This window comes from Agelaius phoeniceus, chromosome 3 (genome assembly GCF_051311805.1).
Source record: "Agelaius phoeniceus isolate bAgePho1 chromosome 3, bAgePho1.hap1, whole genome shotgun sequence".
Classification (NCBI taxonomy): Eukaryota; Metazoa; Chordata; class Aves; order Passeriformes; family Icteridae; genus Agelaius; species Agelaius phoeniceus.
Genome location: NC_135267.1, coordinates 55,991,202 through 56,007,366, shown reverse-complemented (window position 1 = coordinate 56,007,366; position 16,165 = coordinate 55,991,202). Strand labels below are relative to the sequence as shown.

The 16,165-nt window shown below is 35.2% G+C and overlaps 1 protein-coding gene across 25 annotated transcripts in view; it reads left to right on the top strand.

The window, feature by feature from the left end:
* The window catches only part of EPB41L2 (erythrocyte membrane protein band 4.1 like 2), a 109,227-nt gene that overhangs the window by 65,039 nt on the left and 28,023 nt on the right, over positions 1–16,165 (top strand). For all 25 annotated transcript variants that reach the window (XM_077175308.1, XM_077175330.1, XM_077175329.1 and 22 more), the window contains exons 6-11: positions 1,791–1,833; positions 7,656–7,731; positions 9,190–9,408; positions 9,850–9,937; positions 11,184–11,336; positions 11,731–11,828. In XM_077175308.1, the coding sequence (XP_077031423.1) occupies positions 1,791–1,833; positions 7,656–7,731; positions 9,190–9,408; positions 9,850–9,937; positions 11,184–11,336; positions 11,731–11,828 (677 nt within the window). The remainder of the gene's footprint in view (positions 1–1,790; positions 1,834–7,655; positions 7,732–9,189; positions 9,409–9,849; positions 9,938–11,183; positions 11,337–11,730; positions 11,829–16,165) is intronic.

The window sequence follows — 16,165 nt, the reverse complement described above, 5'->3', positions numbered from 1 at the left end:
GAGCTCTAATTTAGGGTAGATTCTTTTGTGGTGTTTGTTTTTATCCATGACAAAAGGCACAGATGCAAAAAACCCCCACCCCTGTAATTGTGCCTATAAATGGAATATAAGCATCTGATTTTATTTGACCGAGCAGTAATGAAAGGTGGTGGCTACGTGTGCTTCCAATAAGCTTATTTCAGGCTTGGAAATATCAGAAAATGAACTTTATAACTTGTGTAAAGAAGGGATTATTCTTATCATCTTGCAGCATAGTCTGTATTGTATGTTCTTTTCTCCTGCTTTGTAGTGATAAAAGATAAAGCACTGAAAGTATTATGTACTCAGAAATCCTATTTTTCTGTTGCAGTTATTCCATGCTATATTCTCTATTTATTAGTTGATGCTGTGTCTAAAATGTAAGGATTTAAGATACTTCTAGTTATTGTAGTTGCAAGAATATGGCTGTGGGTAATTTCAGAATGGATTCCTTGCCAAAACTGAAAACCTAGGATGATAGCTGTAGCTGAAGTGCATCTCAGTTTATAAATTATTTGAAGACTTAGATTGTCTTCCAGAGCCTTTCCATGTCTATGTTCTTATAACAAGAAGACTGACTTAAGCATTATAAATGGTATCCATGATTTTGTAGAACTGCTTTCTAACTCCACTTTTGTAGAAGTGCTTTCTAACTCTTCCTTTGTAAAAATGTTATGGACTCTGCCTTCTCTGGAAAAAAATATCATATCTATGGAAATGTAGAGATCCCAGACAAAGCAATAAATGTGAAATTATTGTCTTTTTCTAAACATTACAATTGTAATAAATTACAAAGATGGGGATTTGATTTTCATTTGTAAATAGTATTCATCTAATATGCACATGGTGCACTGCTGATGAAATCTACTTGGACCAAGCTCATTTACAACAGACAACTTGGTGTGCTGGTTCATATTCATAGGAGGCACATTCTCTGTCAGCAGGGGTAATCTATGTTAAGGATTTGCACAACTGCAGAAACAGAGTTCCACATCCTCCTAATTCACACAGATCTGCGGAACTAAACTAGCATTTTTATGTCTTCTTGAGAGAAGATGGACTTTGGGTGCAAAAGCCGCTAATGGAGACTGGGGGATGTGGTATTGGGAAAGAGTGTTGCATCTGGAATTTGTTTGCTATAGACTGAAAAAGGTGGGTCACATTATACCCAGGATGCTCTGCTTTGCTGAGTTAGGTGAGAAACATTGGTAGAAATAAGCCTTTGGCAACATTTGTGCTGGCACCGAGGTATTCCCTCAGACTTTAAAACTGCAAGTACCTGCAGTGGTCCATGAAAAAGCAGATATTTTCCTTGGCCTCACAAGGCAGTATCTAACTCTTCCCTGCATTTCATGTCTGTCTTTGAAACATTGCAAAATCTGTTCTCAGTATGCATGTTTCTTCCATGAATGTGCTTGTGTGTGTGTGTGGCCATGGGAAGTAAAGGTTCAAACTCAGTGAAGGAAAGTCTCAGTAATTGTAGTGAAAAGTTTTATGTTCCTAGTCTCTTAACCTGTTTTATTAACATGTATGGGTAAAAACAGTAAACAGGATTGTCTGAGTTACCAATGAATATATGTTACAGATTCCTTAGTCTCACTTCCAAAAGTTAATTTTTGGATGATCTGTCACAAAACAGTCTCTTTGCACACATCACTAGTAACTGAAATGTAAAAGCTAATGATTATGTTGTACAGATTATATCAAAGTATTTTTGGTATTGAGGATTTTAAATGCTGGCTGTGGTTTGCTTGTTCATTTTTATTTTTCAGAACTGGCTAGATTCTTCGAAGGAAATTAAGAGACAAATTCGAAGTAAGTACTTCTGTATTCAGATGTTATGCTCCCTTTTTTTTCCTCACAGAAATATTCTTCATTAATTTAGTAGCCTGGATGTCGATTGCTTACAGCTTTAAAATAATTTCTATCTGATAGTGATGTATTCATCTTAAACAGGAAACAAATCTTCTATTTCCATCCTGTGTCCAAGTAGAGGAGAGGGAGCCACTCAGAATTATGCTGTAGAAGTTAATGATTGTACTATAATTTATGTTATTATTATTATATCTCTATATTATAATGATTAATCATAATGTTATATTGGAAATTAATCAAATATAGTATTGCCCCAAAATTTTCTCTTGTTGTGTGAGTAATAGTTGATATTTTTGCATCCTGAAACCATAGATGTTTTTCAACTTCGTGCTGATAGTTGGTTATTGGATGGAGAATGCCATCATGCAAAGATGGTCGTGATTGTTGTCATAGAACTTCCTTACTTTAAAGAATCACCAGAAGAATATGAATTTACAAAAAGAGAATTAATATGTTTTATAGAAAATGAATATTCTTCAATACTGATCAGTCCACCATTGACTTTTTTAATAATGTCCATCATTTTCAGAATGGAGATGGCATAGAGAGCATAATCTTGGAATGTCTCACTACAATACTTTTCAGACTGAATCTGCTTGAAATGCCTTTCTATTTCCTATACTCAGTACATGATGAGTAATTTATTTTACTATGTTTGCATAAAGCTCTGTCAAAGCTCTTCACTAGCTGGGGAGAAAATATGGAGTAAGTATGGAGAGTAAAACTAGGTGATACTCTGCCTGAGCCTACATATCACAAAATTAGTGGCCACTAAAATATGCTACATAGCCCCTGCCCTTACTGAATGTATTGTCATTGCCTTACTCATTTGTGGCCAAACTAGGGTTTTTGTTGTTTTTTTTTTAATGGAAACCTTTTGGTAGTACCTGATAGGAAAGTGGGGAGAAGAGGCTGATGATAATATTTGCAAGCCTAGACTTACAACACAAGAATTTAAGCTAAGAAACTGACTGTACTTGTAATTAAGAACAGCAATGTGTTATTTATAATGACAAACAGATGATTTCTTTACTGCTATTAACTCCAAATTTAAGGGCAATAGTTAGTTTTTCCAGAATCATAGTGGTATTAATTCCTTTTTCTTCACATCTTTGCCCATTGATGAAATCCCTTAATAGGAAGATGTTTATATTCTCATTATAGAAATGAAAGTTATAGAAGCATCCTTGGAAGCTGTTTTTTTGATCCAACATGCTCTTGTGTAAGCAAACTAGACCTATTAAAATTGTGAATGTACTAATGTGCAAGTAGCACCCACACCTTTAATTAAGGAAAAGTTACTGGTATTTGAACTTCTGCAGGTCTTCAGTGAAAATCTATTAGTTGTCCAAATATGCAGGCTAAAGGCTGTTTGGTTTGGTTTTAATAAACAACAAAAGATGGAGGATGTTGCTACTTTTTGTATCAACTTTGCTGATACAAATGTTGATATCTTTTTGTATTCTGTAGCACTTTGCATGCTATCTAGCCTACAAGTTTGAAGTGTAAGAACTGACCTGAAAAATTTTTGGATGCACTAGACAAAGTTCTTCTTTGTCAAATACTGTATTGTATGCACTACAGAAATATATGTTAAGGGGGTTTGATTTTCCATACAGTATGAAGACCTACATTTTATACTGGAGGGGAAGTCCATTGAATGTTATTGAATGAGGAATCATGATGGGATGGTTTTTTTCCTCTGGTCTATAGTATTTCAGAGTTGATAGGCATAATTAAAAAAAAAGGCAAAGTAAGAACAACATAATTGTAAGGGTTTTAAAATGATGCTTGCTTACACCTATGTGCAAGTAATTAGTATAGTGTTGTGTTCCTCAGCATTAGTCTATTAAAATTTCCTGATATTGGAATCTTACTGCAGGCACATTTAATCCTCCAGCTATTTAAGTATCAAGTAATGAGACTTTTTTCAGGCTTAATTCTAAATATATTTCTCTTTAATCAAGAATGGAAATCCTGTGTACAAAAATACTCAATAAATTTAAGATACCTGTAAAACCTATTAGTGCATTTGAAATTTGGAAATTATGAAACTCTTGAACCTGAGATTAGCTCAGTAGGATAGAGCTTGGTGCTAAAAAGCAAAAAAAGCCAAGGTTGTTCGGTCTCCTCTATGGGCCATTCACTTAAGAGCCGGGATTGCTGATATTCATGGGTCCCTTCCAACTCTGAATATTTGGCGATTTCTTTTTCTCTTGTATGGCACAAACTGAAGCACTGGCATGCTGGATAAATGTAGTTAGATAAATACATTGATCTGAACATATAAAGGTGACACTTTCAGAAATGTAGTTCAACACATTAGTTTGCAACATAATATTTACAACAATCTCTATCTCTCTTAAATGTGAGCAACACCAAAACTCTGCACATTGGGGATGTATGTACCACCTGTGACTGGGAAAGATGAAATAAGAATCCTGTAGTCTTCCCCAAGTCATGTTCTGCAGGCTGTCTCTTCCTGTGTCACAGTCCTCAGCCCCTCTGTGACATTTCTTACTTGTACAGGTTGGCCTTTGGCTGGGCAGTTATGTTGGATCTCAGCAATTACTGATGTTACTTCAGCTAATGAACATGATCCACAAATTACTGTCTCTGTTCTCAGGGCTACAAAGGTGACAAAAATCTTGTTTGCTTTCAGCCAGCCTGATCTCTTCAGGAAAATGAATTCTTGACTTTTTTTAACTCATGTACTTGGCTATCCACTGGCATGTGTTAAAACCTCTAATTACTTCTTTCAGGGACAGGTAGGTAATTACATTTCTGTCACTATCTTTTTGAAAATTGGTACATCTTAAGTGGATTCAGGCTTTTGCAAAACTGAGAATCACAGGTAGAATACTGTGATGGTACAAGCAATAGCAAATGACCTTGAAATGGTCAAATCTCAGATTACACAGAGGATGAGTTGGGTCACCTTTATACAAAATTCAATTTGAGAATTTATCTGTTTAACCCAAAGGTAATATTATGTCAGTTAAATGTTTTTCTAGCCTACAGTATGGTTAGTATTTTTACTGCAAAAAATACTTCCATATCACATATTCTGTGTTCTATATCTTGTAAGAAATGGAGAGAGTTCAGATGTTCTGAGAACAGAATAGGCTGGGGAATTAAGAGAAGTTTTAATTAATTAGGAAAGAGCATTTGCATTTTAGGTGCACAACGCTGGCTGTTTGATTTTAATGCTAAAAAAATGTATGGGTATGCTCAGGCATCAAAATATCTCTTTATGCAGGTCACTTCATGCAGGTTCACTTTATTTTGTATCAGTCTATTTTATATGTATTTAGCTATATATCTCTAAGAGTTGTAGCTAATTTTCATCTAAGCTGATTACAGTAGAGTGTAGATTGTTATTGTTCAAGAGAACTAAGTACGTGTGCCAAGGGAAGGGTTTTCTTGCAAAAGCTGACATACAAGAGATCATGAGTAAAAGCCAGAAAAAGCCTTTACTGGGAAAAAAACCCTCACTGATTTTTCCCAGTTGAAATAGGATGAATCATGGTAATTGTATGCTGCTAGCTGGTTGGTTATATTGCATTCTTTAAGAATGGGTCTAAAGTTGCCACAGAAGCATTTTTTGATGTAACAAGCTGGCTAGAAAAATTTTTGACATTTCTGTAGCCCTTACTACTGAAAATCAAAACAGAGAGCCTTATCAGGGACAGAATGCTAAATACAATTTTAAATCAGCTCTGGGGTTGATATTTTTGTCTTGGCTACCAACTCTATGAAGAGCCAGCAATAATGTGCATTATTATATGAGGGCAACTATGATTATATGCCTCATTTGTGCAGCTATAAAAATTCTGCCTTAGTCTGAAGTAGAAATATAGGCTGTGCACATTGTAATAAACGTGCTACTCTTTATTTAGGGGATATATGTACTTTCAGCAATCAGGTAAAATACATTCTCACCAGCTGTCTAGAAAATATTTAGTACAAAATCAACCTCAATATTTCTTCAATAAATTAGCAATTTAATCAGTGTAAGTAGAGATATGATTTTTTTACAAAGCCTACACACTCAGAGGATTTATGCACTTTTTTATAGAGAATATAGTTTTTTCAGGTTTTTTTTTTTTCTTCAAACCATACCTAAGTCTCCTGTCTGCAGTGCTTTCTGAAAGTTAGCTGTAGAAATGCTGACCAGAAAGAGCAACAGTTAAACAGGAATTCATATGTGACTAGTGTAACTGCAATTTTAGACCAGGAAAAACTTGAAGGTTTAGTACCGGTGTGGAAGGACACATCCTTCATCCATTTCTCCACAGCTCTGTTAACATGACAGCTCTCCTTGAATGCTTTTTGTATAGACATTTTGGCCCTATTGCTCATACTCATCACTTTGGTTTACCCAATATCAGCATCCTTCCATTAAATTATGCTGACTCCCTGTGAGATGATGGAAGTAGGTTAATCTGTTCCATCTTTACCTGTGTTTGTTATGCTGTATGTATTCATTATTGTTAGACTTTTTTTTCCAAGGTATTTTTGTCTTAATTCTGTTTTGCACTGCATTGCAGTAGGCAATGCAATGATAAATGAGACCTCATTTAAGGGTCCTGCCTTATTTTGTACACAAAATTGTACAAAATCTTGATAACTGGGAATGTTAAGATACACTAAAACCCAGAGCTCTCAAAGAGAAATAGTGGCTTAGCAGCCAGGTTCACACTTAAAAATTGAAGTGCTTCAGTGAATAGCCACGTGTGAAAAACCAAAATAATTTTTTATATGTTGGAAGACATGAGAAATTCTGACACACCTCTTTACCTTTAATATATATGGAGTTGCAAAACAGTTTTGTTTTTTTTAAGAAAGTAGCCTTGAATAATATCAGCACTTTTTTCTAGCATTGTGTTGACAGTGGCATTTTGGTCTTTTTTTGTTGCTGTAGAAAGACACATTTTTCAAAGCATGATTTATCTGTGTAATACAGATTTCTAAAATAATTTATTGTCCAAAATACTAACATTCTGAAAATGTATTTTATTTATTGATGTGTGACTTAGCTTCCAAATCTTAAAAATTTATTTAAAAACAGAGCTATGACTAAAAGCAACATCTTATGCTTTTTCAAATTATTAATCTAGTTTTAGGCATGCTTTTGCTTAAAAAAATGCATATGTTATTAACAATTCTAACATATGAAAATTTAAATATCACTGTTATTGTAATTGTTTAATGTGGTGTTTACCAGAAACAAATTTTAAAGTAGGAATGGCTAATATTTCTGTCTTCCACATGTTCTCAATGAATAATTTATTATCTTTGTTATATACAACAACACAGAGCTCATTTTGATATCATGTTCACAGTTACTGTACAGTCTCTCAAACTAAGTTTAAACAGGAGGAGACTGTTAGCCTTGGAATAGTTGGAAATAAACACAAATTCAATGCAAGTGCCTTTGAACACATAATATCTTAGAATTGTTAATATATTATGGTCTTTTTCAAATTAAAAATGTCTTCTGATATTTGTGTAACTTACTGTAAAACATTATTTTAAAACAATTTTTAACGTGCTAATCTTTCATTGCATCTGTGGGTCTCTCCCTGCTAATGAAAATAATCTATGCTTCTTAATAATGTATAGTAAAAAATAAAAAAAAAACTTCCTTCATGATTTCAGCAATTAGGATTTATTCTAATTTCTAACATTTTTCAATAAAGTTTTTTCTTTGCTTACTTGAACTTAATTGAGATTAACAATCAGATATTTCCCATCTTTAGGTCTACCTTGGATATTCACCTTTAATGTGAAGTTTTATCCCCCTGATCCGTCACAGTTGACTGAAGACATCACTAGGTATGCACAGGTCCTAATTTTAAACTTTTTAAATTACTGTTAGTCTAATTTAAAAGCCACAGAGAATTTCTTCTTCAGTTTCTGGCTACTGTACACTATAGATATTCTTACATACATCAACTGCTTTTTGGAACAAGGTTGAAAAGGTGAAATGAAAACTTCCAGAAAAAACCTGAGCAAGAGGAATTTTTAGGTGGGGATATGATTTGTGCAGCAGGTAAGATGTGAGTGATAGTACGTGAAAGAAGCCGGTGGTTTATTGTCAGACTGCTGCTTTATTATGAAACAAATGAGGGCACAGGGGTCTTGAGCAAAGCTCAAAGGATCCAAGATACTTCAGTAATACTAGTGGATGAAAATGCAGATTTACACATGTGCTTTATATAAAGCCGTAAAACATAATAAAACCTGAAAATAATTATCTTCCAAACATCTTAGATAGAAAATACTTGGAATGTGGTGGATACTAAGCACCTAAAAGTAGCATTGCAAGGCTGATAACTGGGGATAGAATGCAGGGAACTAATTCATTTTTCTCACAAGCTACAGGAAACCTAAATACTTTGGTTTGGAGTTAGCTGACCCTGCTGAGGCAGGATATATGTTACTGCTACATGTTGCATTGGATCACCCTTCTGCATGAAATAAGATAGCCATGCAAGTGTGCAGCTAAAATATTGCTACAGATAGGGATTTGTAGCATCCTAAAAGACGTTGAGTACAGAGTGTATTTACAAGAATTTGTGTGTGTTTTCTTTGAAAATTTTCAATGGGTTGGTTGGTTTTTCTATTGCGTGTTCAACTCATAAAAACATTTTCTGGTTATATCTTCAATCGAAGTTTCACTAGTTTTTTAAACATACATTAAAAAAAATCTCTGCTAAGGTGGGCATGTCTGCTGATGTTTAACTTGTTAAATTTGGTGGAATGCTGTATACAGTACCTGAAATACTGAATTGTAATACTACTTGGTTTAAGAAAGGTAATTATGGTTTCAGTACTAAACTAGATTTCTGTATTACATGACACAATTAGCTTGTGAACTGCAAGGGATATAAAAGTTGGAGTTTCAAAGCCAAAGGGAAATGTCAAAGAAATGCATAGCTTATATTTTTAAACCATAGATATCTACAGGCTACAATGTGAACTAAACAAGTTCCTAAGTCAACTTTTGTTTAAAACTAGGTAGCTTTTTATTAATTTATATTGGAAATCAGAATTTTTCCTGCTTTTCACATTTTTTATGAAAGTAATATTGACCCTTAAAAATCAAGTGAAATTTTCTGTGTGGTAATACTACTCAAATAATATAAGGTCATTATTACTGCATTCATCTACTTTAAAACACACCTTACATGCATCTTGATGAATTCTGCCATATTTCTCATTATCTGCCATAGGTAACCCTTTCTTTGTTCTTCTTTCTCTTGGGTTGTTTTTTTCTTCTTTGTCTTGCAGGTATTTCTTGTGCCTACAGCTTCGCCAGGATATTGTATCTGGCCGACTGCCATGTTCTTTTGTGACTCACGCCCTCCTTGGTTCATATACCCTGCAGGCTGAGCTGGGTGATCATGACCCAGGGGAGCACAGCAGTGATTATATCAGTGAATTCCAGTTTGCACCCAATCAGACTCAAGAAATGGAAGAGAAAGTGGCTGAGCTACACAAAACACACAGGTATGTCAGGTACAGTGGGTTTAAAAGAAGTCATCATGCTTTGTCACATTTATGTCAATTTTCCTAAGAGTATGTGTAAATCTGCTGAGGTAAACTTATTGTTACTTTGGAAATAGTTTCTTATGTAACTAAAAACTCTTTGGTGTATTTAGAAAGTTGAGTTTGAAAACAGTAGTTGCACTAAGGTCTTGGTAGAGAACTTTTGGAAAGTATTTTTATATGAATTCATTTGAGCAGTATACATCTGTTTGAATGAGTGAAGGTGGAAATCTGTACTCAAGTAAAATAATATGCTATGAAAGAACACTTTTCCTGTAGAGCAAAAATCCTCTTGATGCCTTATAAACTGAGGTTTTTCTATCAGTCTGAATTCCAGGATTCCACTCACTTTTGACACTCGGTTTTTTGCCAGTAAACTCACAGCTTGTTCAATGGTTTTAGGGGCTTGACTCCAGCACAGGCGGATTCCCAGTTCCTAGAAAATGCTAAGAGACTTTCCATGTATGGAGTGGATTTACATCATGCCAAGGTATTGGGGATTGAGTTTGTTTGGTTTTCTTTTAGGATAGACATGCTAAGTATTAAAGAAAGTACTATATATATAGATTATTTTTTTAAAGTTATATGCTTAATTATTGGCTGTAGGCCTTTATCTTTTGGTTATAATAATTACTCAATTTACAACTCTAACATCAGTAGAATTTATATATAAGTTTATTTAGTGCATAGATATGTGCAGCTTGGAAACAACATTTTACTCCTAAGAGCAAATAAAGACATTTAGAATGTCATATTTTCTATGCCAAGGAGATGTAGGGCCAATATAGTAAAGCCTAAAAGAAAATGTAATTATTTTCATAGTACCTTAAGAGTTAAAAATAATATGGTGGGAGGTCATGGGGGAGGATTTTGGTGCTTTTTCCACTTCCAGGGGTAGGTCAAATCACATTTTCATTTCAAGTGGGAATTTTTTTTTTTTTGTTAAAACCTCAGAAGACAAATGAATAACCTCCTTCCACTCCCTCTCATAAATCCAGAATCTCAAATCATTAGGAAATTTAAGGTATTGTAAGCATATCAGTCTTGCATTTAAAAAAGAAAAGCAAGAATTTTAAGTACTGGAGAAACATGGTTAAATTTTGTTTTGTTAGTTCTGCCAGTGAAGCAACTCTATGATGACTGTGTTGGCATTTGATGTAGTTGGTCAGTTGTTGGAGAGGACATGAGATTCTGCTGTATGGTGTAGTGTATCAGAAGTGATTTGTTTTGTGGCCTGTAAAACTTGCATCAAATGCTGTCAGTGAAAGAGAATGCTCAGAAACCTGTTCATTACCTCCTCTATCTTTGCTGGAATAATACGTTACTGTAAAAGATCATCTTGATCACCAGCTTGTTCAGACTTTCACTGACTGCTTTAAGTGGGACAGGCCTGGTTTCATTTTTCTTCTTTTAATATTTATTGAAATTATTGCTAGCGCACACACTGGCTATACCTTTCTTGCTTTTAAGTTGTTAACTTAGTCCCTATTACCAGAATATTGAAGAATTTCCCAGAACTGTAGCATATGAATGCCAAAACCATTACTTAGAGTTCAAAGTCTTTCCTATAAAATTAATGTACTTGGCTATTTCTAGTTTTAGAATCTCATTGTCAGAGTCAGGTTTGAATATGAAACATGTCCCAGTTACAATATTCCCTCAAGGTATGTCAGCAATAATTACTTGTTTGGAGTGTTATTGAAGTGATTTTTATGAAATTGTCTCATACCTGGTAGGATTCTGAAGGTGTGGATATCATGCTGGGTGTGTGTGCTAATGGCCTGCTGATTTACAAAGACAGACTCCGGATCAACCGCTTTGCTTGGCCAAAAATTCTGAAGATTTCCTACAAGCGAAGTAATTTCTACATCAAAGTCAGGCCAGCAGAAGTAAGTAGCACCTTTCAGTCTTGTTTCTTTTGTGAGTTCATTTCTGTCCAGCAACAAGAAAATATCCTCATTTTTTCCACAGCTGTCCTTATAATCTTATGATATATTCAAATAGAACTTATGAGTGTTTTTTCCTCTTCAGATTCTAATGATTGTATTAAACACCTGTCTTGATTAGTAAAGGCAAACCAAGAAGAAGATCTATTTTATTTAAGTATAATTCTTTTAAAAGGCTGGAAATTCTGATATTTTTAAATTTTTTTTTAAAAAATCTTGTGAAGTCTTATGGCAGGAGTATTACAGCTTGATACAGTAATGGAACTATCTGAACTCTACCTCTTAATTAATAGCCAGCTTAAGGAAATGGATTAATTTATTTGTGGATTCTTTCCAGCTGGAACAGTTTGAGAGCACTATTGGGTTCAAACTGCCAAACCATCGGGCTGCTAAAAGGTTATGGAAGGTTTGTGTGGAGCACCATACTTTCTTCAGGTAAGTGATAATTCTCTCCTTCCCCCACTTTGCAAGGTACACTTATATCTTTCTTTTAAAGGGTGGAGAAAAGTAAAGATTTCCCCCTTCTTTGCCCCTTGCAGTATCACCTTTTGGATAGAAGATACCCTGACAATAATTGACCCCAAATTACCAATTCCTAAAGTCTCAAGTACAATTAACTGCTTTATCAAAACTTTCAGAGTGCTAAGAGGATGGAACTAAACAAGTAGTCATGGAGCACTGGAGGTATGCAAGAACTGTCTGGCCTCAGTCCTGTGCCGTGCACTCTGGAATCACCCTGCTTGAGCAGGGAGGTTGGACCAGATGACCCACAGTGGTCCCTTCCAATTTGATACATTCTGTGATTTGTGTTAAAATTTCCTGAGAGACTGACTTTTCAGAATGACCATCTAAAAAGCCCTTATACATCATCACAGAAGCTCTTAGGGCTTGACAGTAATCTTCATTCAATTAATTTCAACATTCTGCTGAGTGTAAATGCTTCTAGCTGAACTTTTCCTTATTTATGAACTAGGTTGAGTTCACAGTCATTCTTCAAAAAACAAAATCACTTTAAACAGACTATTTGTCTATGTAATAATCCAGAACATCCTATGCATTTTTTCTCCAGCAACTGAGGAACACAGAATTCTGAATTGGTCATTGAAACTATGATCTATTTGTAAATGAGCGCCTTAACAAGAGGCCAAGAGTTGTTCCTCTGTCTACTTCCTTCACTGAAAAGGATTTTGACATTGTTTGATTTTTATAACACACATTCCATGAGTGTGTACATATGTCTCCTGGAGCCTAGGAGTCACAGATTTAGGCTGAATCTCCTATGAACTGGATAGGCATTGAATCTGAGTTTTTTCTTCAAAGCACAGTACCTAGGGTGTGTAATGGTGAGCTTTCTCCTTCAGCAGCCTGTTTGTTTTTTAAAAAAAATGGTTATGTTTTAAAGTAGATGCAGTCCTGTTGCTGACTAATTGCTAGACAGAACTTCAGAGAACTTGGGGGCCAGGAAGCCTAAGCAGATGATTACTGGAACTATCTCATTGGATGGTTTTCAGTATTCAGATTTTCATTGATTGTAGCATGTTCTTGAATGCAAAGGTAGAACTTATGCTGAAATTGCCAAATCTCAGCATAAATCAGTCCAAATGCTTAATTCAGAAGCACTTATTTTTTAAATCTTGATCAGAGATTTTTTTTTTTCATGTTGATAGAATTCATTTATTAACACAGTCCAGCATTCAATCCTTATTGAAAATTTGAAGACTGCTATGGCTGGTGATGTCTATTACCACAAATAGCATGCAGTTCTATCCACAGTGAAAAGTTTATTAATACTTTTCAAATAACTCCTGCAGTGATTTGTTTTGTTGGTAAGATGTATTTCCTAGTTTTATAGTAATAAAATAGATCTGAATAAGGAAAAAGCAAATCTTCTGAAAGTCAAAAATCCTAAACTGACAGCTACCATTTGCAAGTCTGAAAGCTTTCAGAAGCATTAATAGCTATGAAATAACCTTACTAAAGAAATACTGACATAATAAAAATAATTGGATTTTATTCCAATCAGAAGTGGCTTTTCCTAACCAGGAATGACATTATAACAAGAATTATGTAACAAATACTTGAACCGTTCTGTAAATCTATATACTCCACTGATGTCATCAGGGAGAAAATCCTCAGAACCTCTCATCCTGATTTAAAAACAGTAAAATAAAGCCAGCTCTATCTCCCTTCAAAGATAAAAAGCAGAAAGCAATTGCTACAGTCCAAGAGACTTTAGCTCATCCAGAGCATGTGTAAAGCTTGTGTATGATGCTGCAGTAAATTGTATACAGTTTAGATGCATATTTATAGCTCCCAAATCTCTTAGCATGCCCTATATAACATGGTAAGATTCCTTGTGTTGTCTTATGTAATGTTTCAGTTTATCTCAAATAATCACATTAAGATCTGTTTTCTTATAATGTATAGAAAATTCACTAGTATATGAAGTTATTTTTAAAAATTGTAATGAACCGTATTGAAAATGACTACCAAAGGGCATTGTATTCACTTGTTATCAGCTCAAACTTAGAGGATTCCAGTAGCATTTTCAAAGAGCAGCAATCTCCATAAAAAAATGCAGTCAAACCATATATCTACATAAAAATTTTGAAGTAAGCTTAGCTGGCAGCTCTGGATCTTAACCAGTGTCTGCAGAAATGTGCTTTTATTTCTGCTTTATGATGTCTTATTTGACATTTTCATAATTTTTTTCCTCAGAATGTCTTAAAGTGGTAAAAGCACAGTTTTCAGTTATTTATGTAATTAAACCTGTAATACAAAAATCCCTTCAAATGCCCTTAATCAGGACGTAATTAGTTCTCTTGTTTTTTCCACATTAAGAGATTAAAAGTTTATCTCAGCAGGGTGCAAGATAAAAACGGCTGTTAGTGCTGCAACCTTGCCAAGAATGGAAAATCAAGAACTGAAGGAACCTTGGAAAAACCTTTTTAGCCTTCCTACTCTTAGTACATAATGCACTCCCTCTTGGAAATAATGGGGAGAAGAACTAGACTTGAATTGTTTTCTTTATAAATGTTGGAACAAATTAAGATTTAGGTGCATGCATGTGCATCTTAGACATGCATGCATGTCTAAAAGCTCTATGCTTCTGGCTAGTGCCCAGTAAACATCCCCTCTTAGGGAAAAGGGGGAAAGGTGTTTTTAAGATTTAGGTTTACTTCTCATTTCCTACTCTGATTTGGTTGATAAGAAATTAATTTATTCCCAAGTCTAGTCTGTTTTGCTCATGAGGGCAATTGGTGAATGATGTCTCCCTGTCCTTATCTCACCCATAAGCTGCTTGTTACATTTATCTCTCTCTTTTGTCCAGCTGAGAAAAGGGGCTGTCTTTGGTGGGGCCCTGTTGTCAGGCATGGTCATCTCACTGTTCTGTTTGCTAGGTATCTGAAAATTCTTCAGTTTTGCTGAAACAGATTTAGAATGATTGTTGTAGTCTTCAGAACCCAGTACCGGATACTGCCTTAACATATACTGGATCAGATTCCACTGACACAGATACTTCTGTGCAAGTGCTCAGAAGAGGAGAACAGAGTCAGCAAGTTTGACCTCTTGCTTGCCCATCTGTGCCACTCTCAGTACAAGTGGCATGTGAATTGCTGGTTCTGTTTGAATGAAGTTGATGTTCAGTAAGCTGCTCATTCTTTGCAAATTCTCAAATCAAGAAGCTTTGTCTGCAATAATCTGCAATAGTTTTATACAGAGAGTAGGCCATGATGGGTGAGCATGTATTTACAGCATTACATTGATCCAGGAAAAAAACTTCAAAGGTCTTTCCAGAGAAGGGGGGACTGGAAAGAGTTCTTGCAGTGATGACTGTTTGCCTTCTCAGCAAGGATGGCAGTGGACCCTCAGTGTTGCAGCTGATGGTCAGATTTCAAAAACAAAGTACAAGCAATAGGGTTAGATGGTTGTAAACTTGAAGTCCTCATACTGAAGGAAATTCAAGGATGTAGAAAGGACCTGTCTTCAAACTCATGTGATGGTGGTACAGAATCACAGAATCCACCAGGTTGGAAAAGACTTTGGAGATCATCAAGTCCAACCGATGATCTAACATCATCTTATCAGCTAAACCATGGCACTAAGTGCCACATCCAGTCTTTTTTTTAAACACCTCCAGGGACAGTGACTCCACTAGCTCCCTGGGTAGCCCATTCTGGGCTTTCTGACAAGGGCTCCAGCACTTACTGTACAAACACACATACCCAGCATTAACAGTACATGTAACCCTCTTTCTCACCCTTTCACAATATGCTTCTTGGCCCCACTCCTTATATCCAGCAACATCAACCTATATAATTTTACTAATGACACTGTAAAGAAACTAGAGTCTGAATGTAAACAAACTTGTTGCTGTTGGGTAACAACTCTCCAGTCTTCTCAATCTTTTTCACTTGATACTCCCTTTTATAGAGCTTTGAGATACCATTCCCTAACTTTGTGGAAGAGCTGCTGTATTGGTACCTCAGAATATAGGAAAGGCAGTAGAAGTGGAATGTATAGTTTTTACTATAAATAGCATTCTAAGGAGAGATCTGAGAGGTATTCTACATGACCTATAATGGCTTCAGCTTTCTACAAAAAATTGAAATTTAACCAAGATAACACCAAAAGATAGGAGTCCCAGAGTCTTAGTCATACTGTGGAAAAATGTGATGGTTATCAGCGTTACTCCAACTGCAAACAATAAATAACATGCATTGTTTGAAAGGTCTTTGAAGAGCTTACAGTAGAATCCTTTCTTGGAGAGC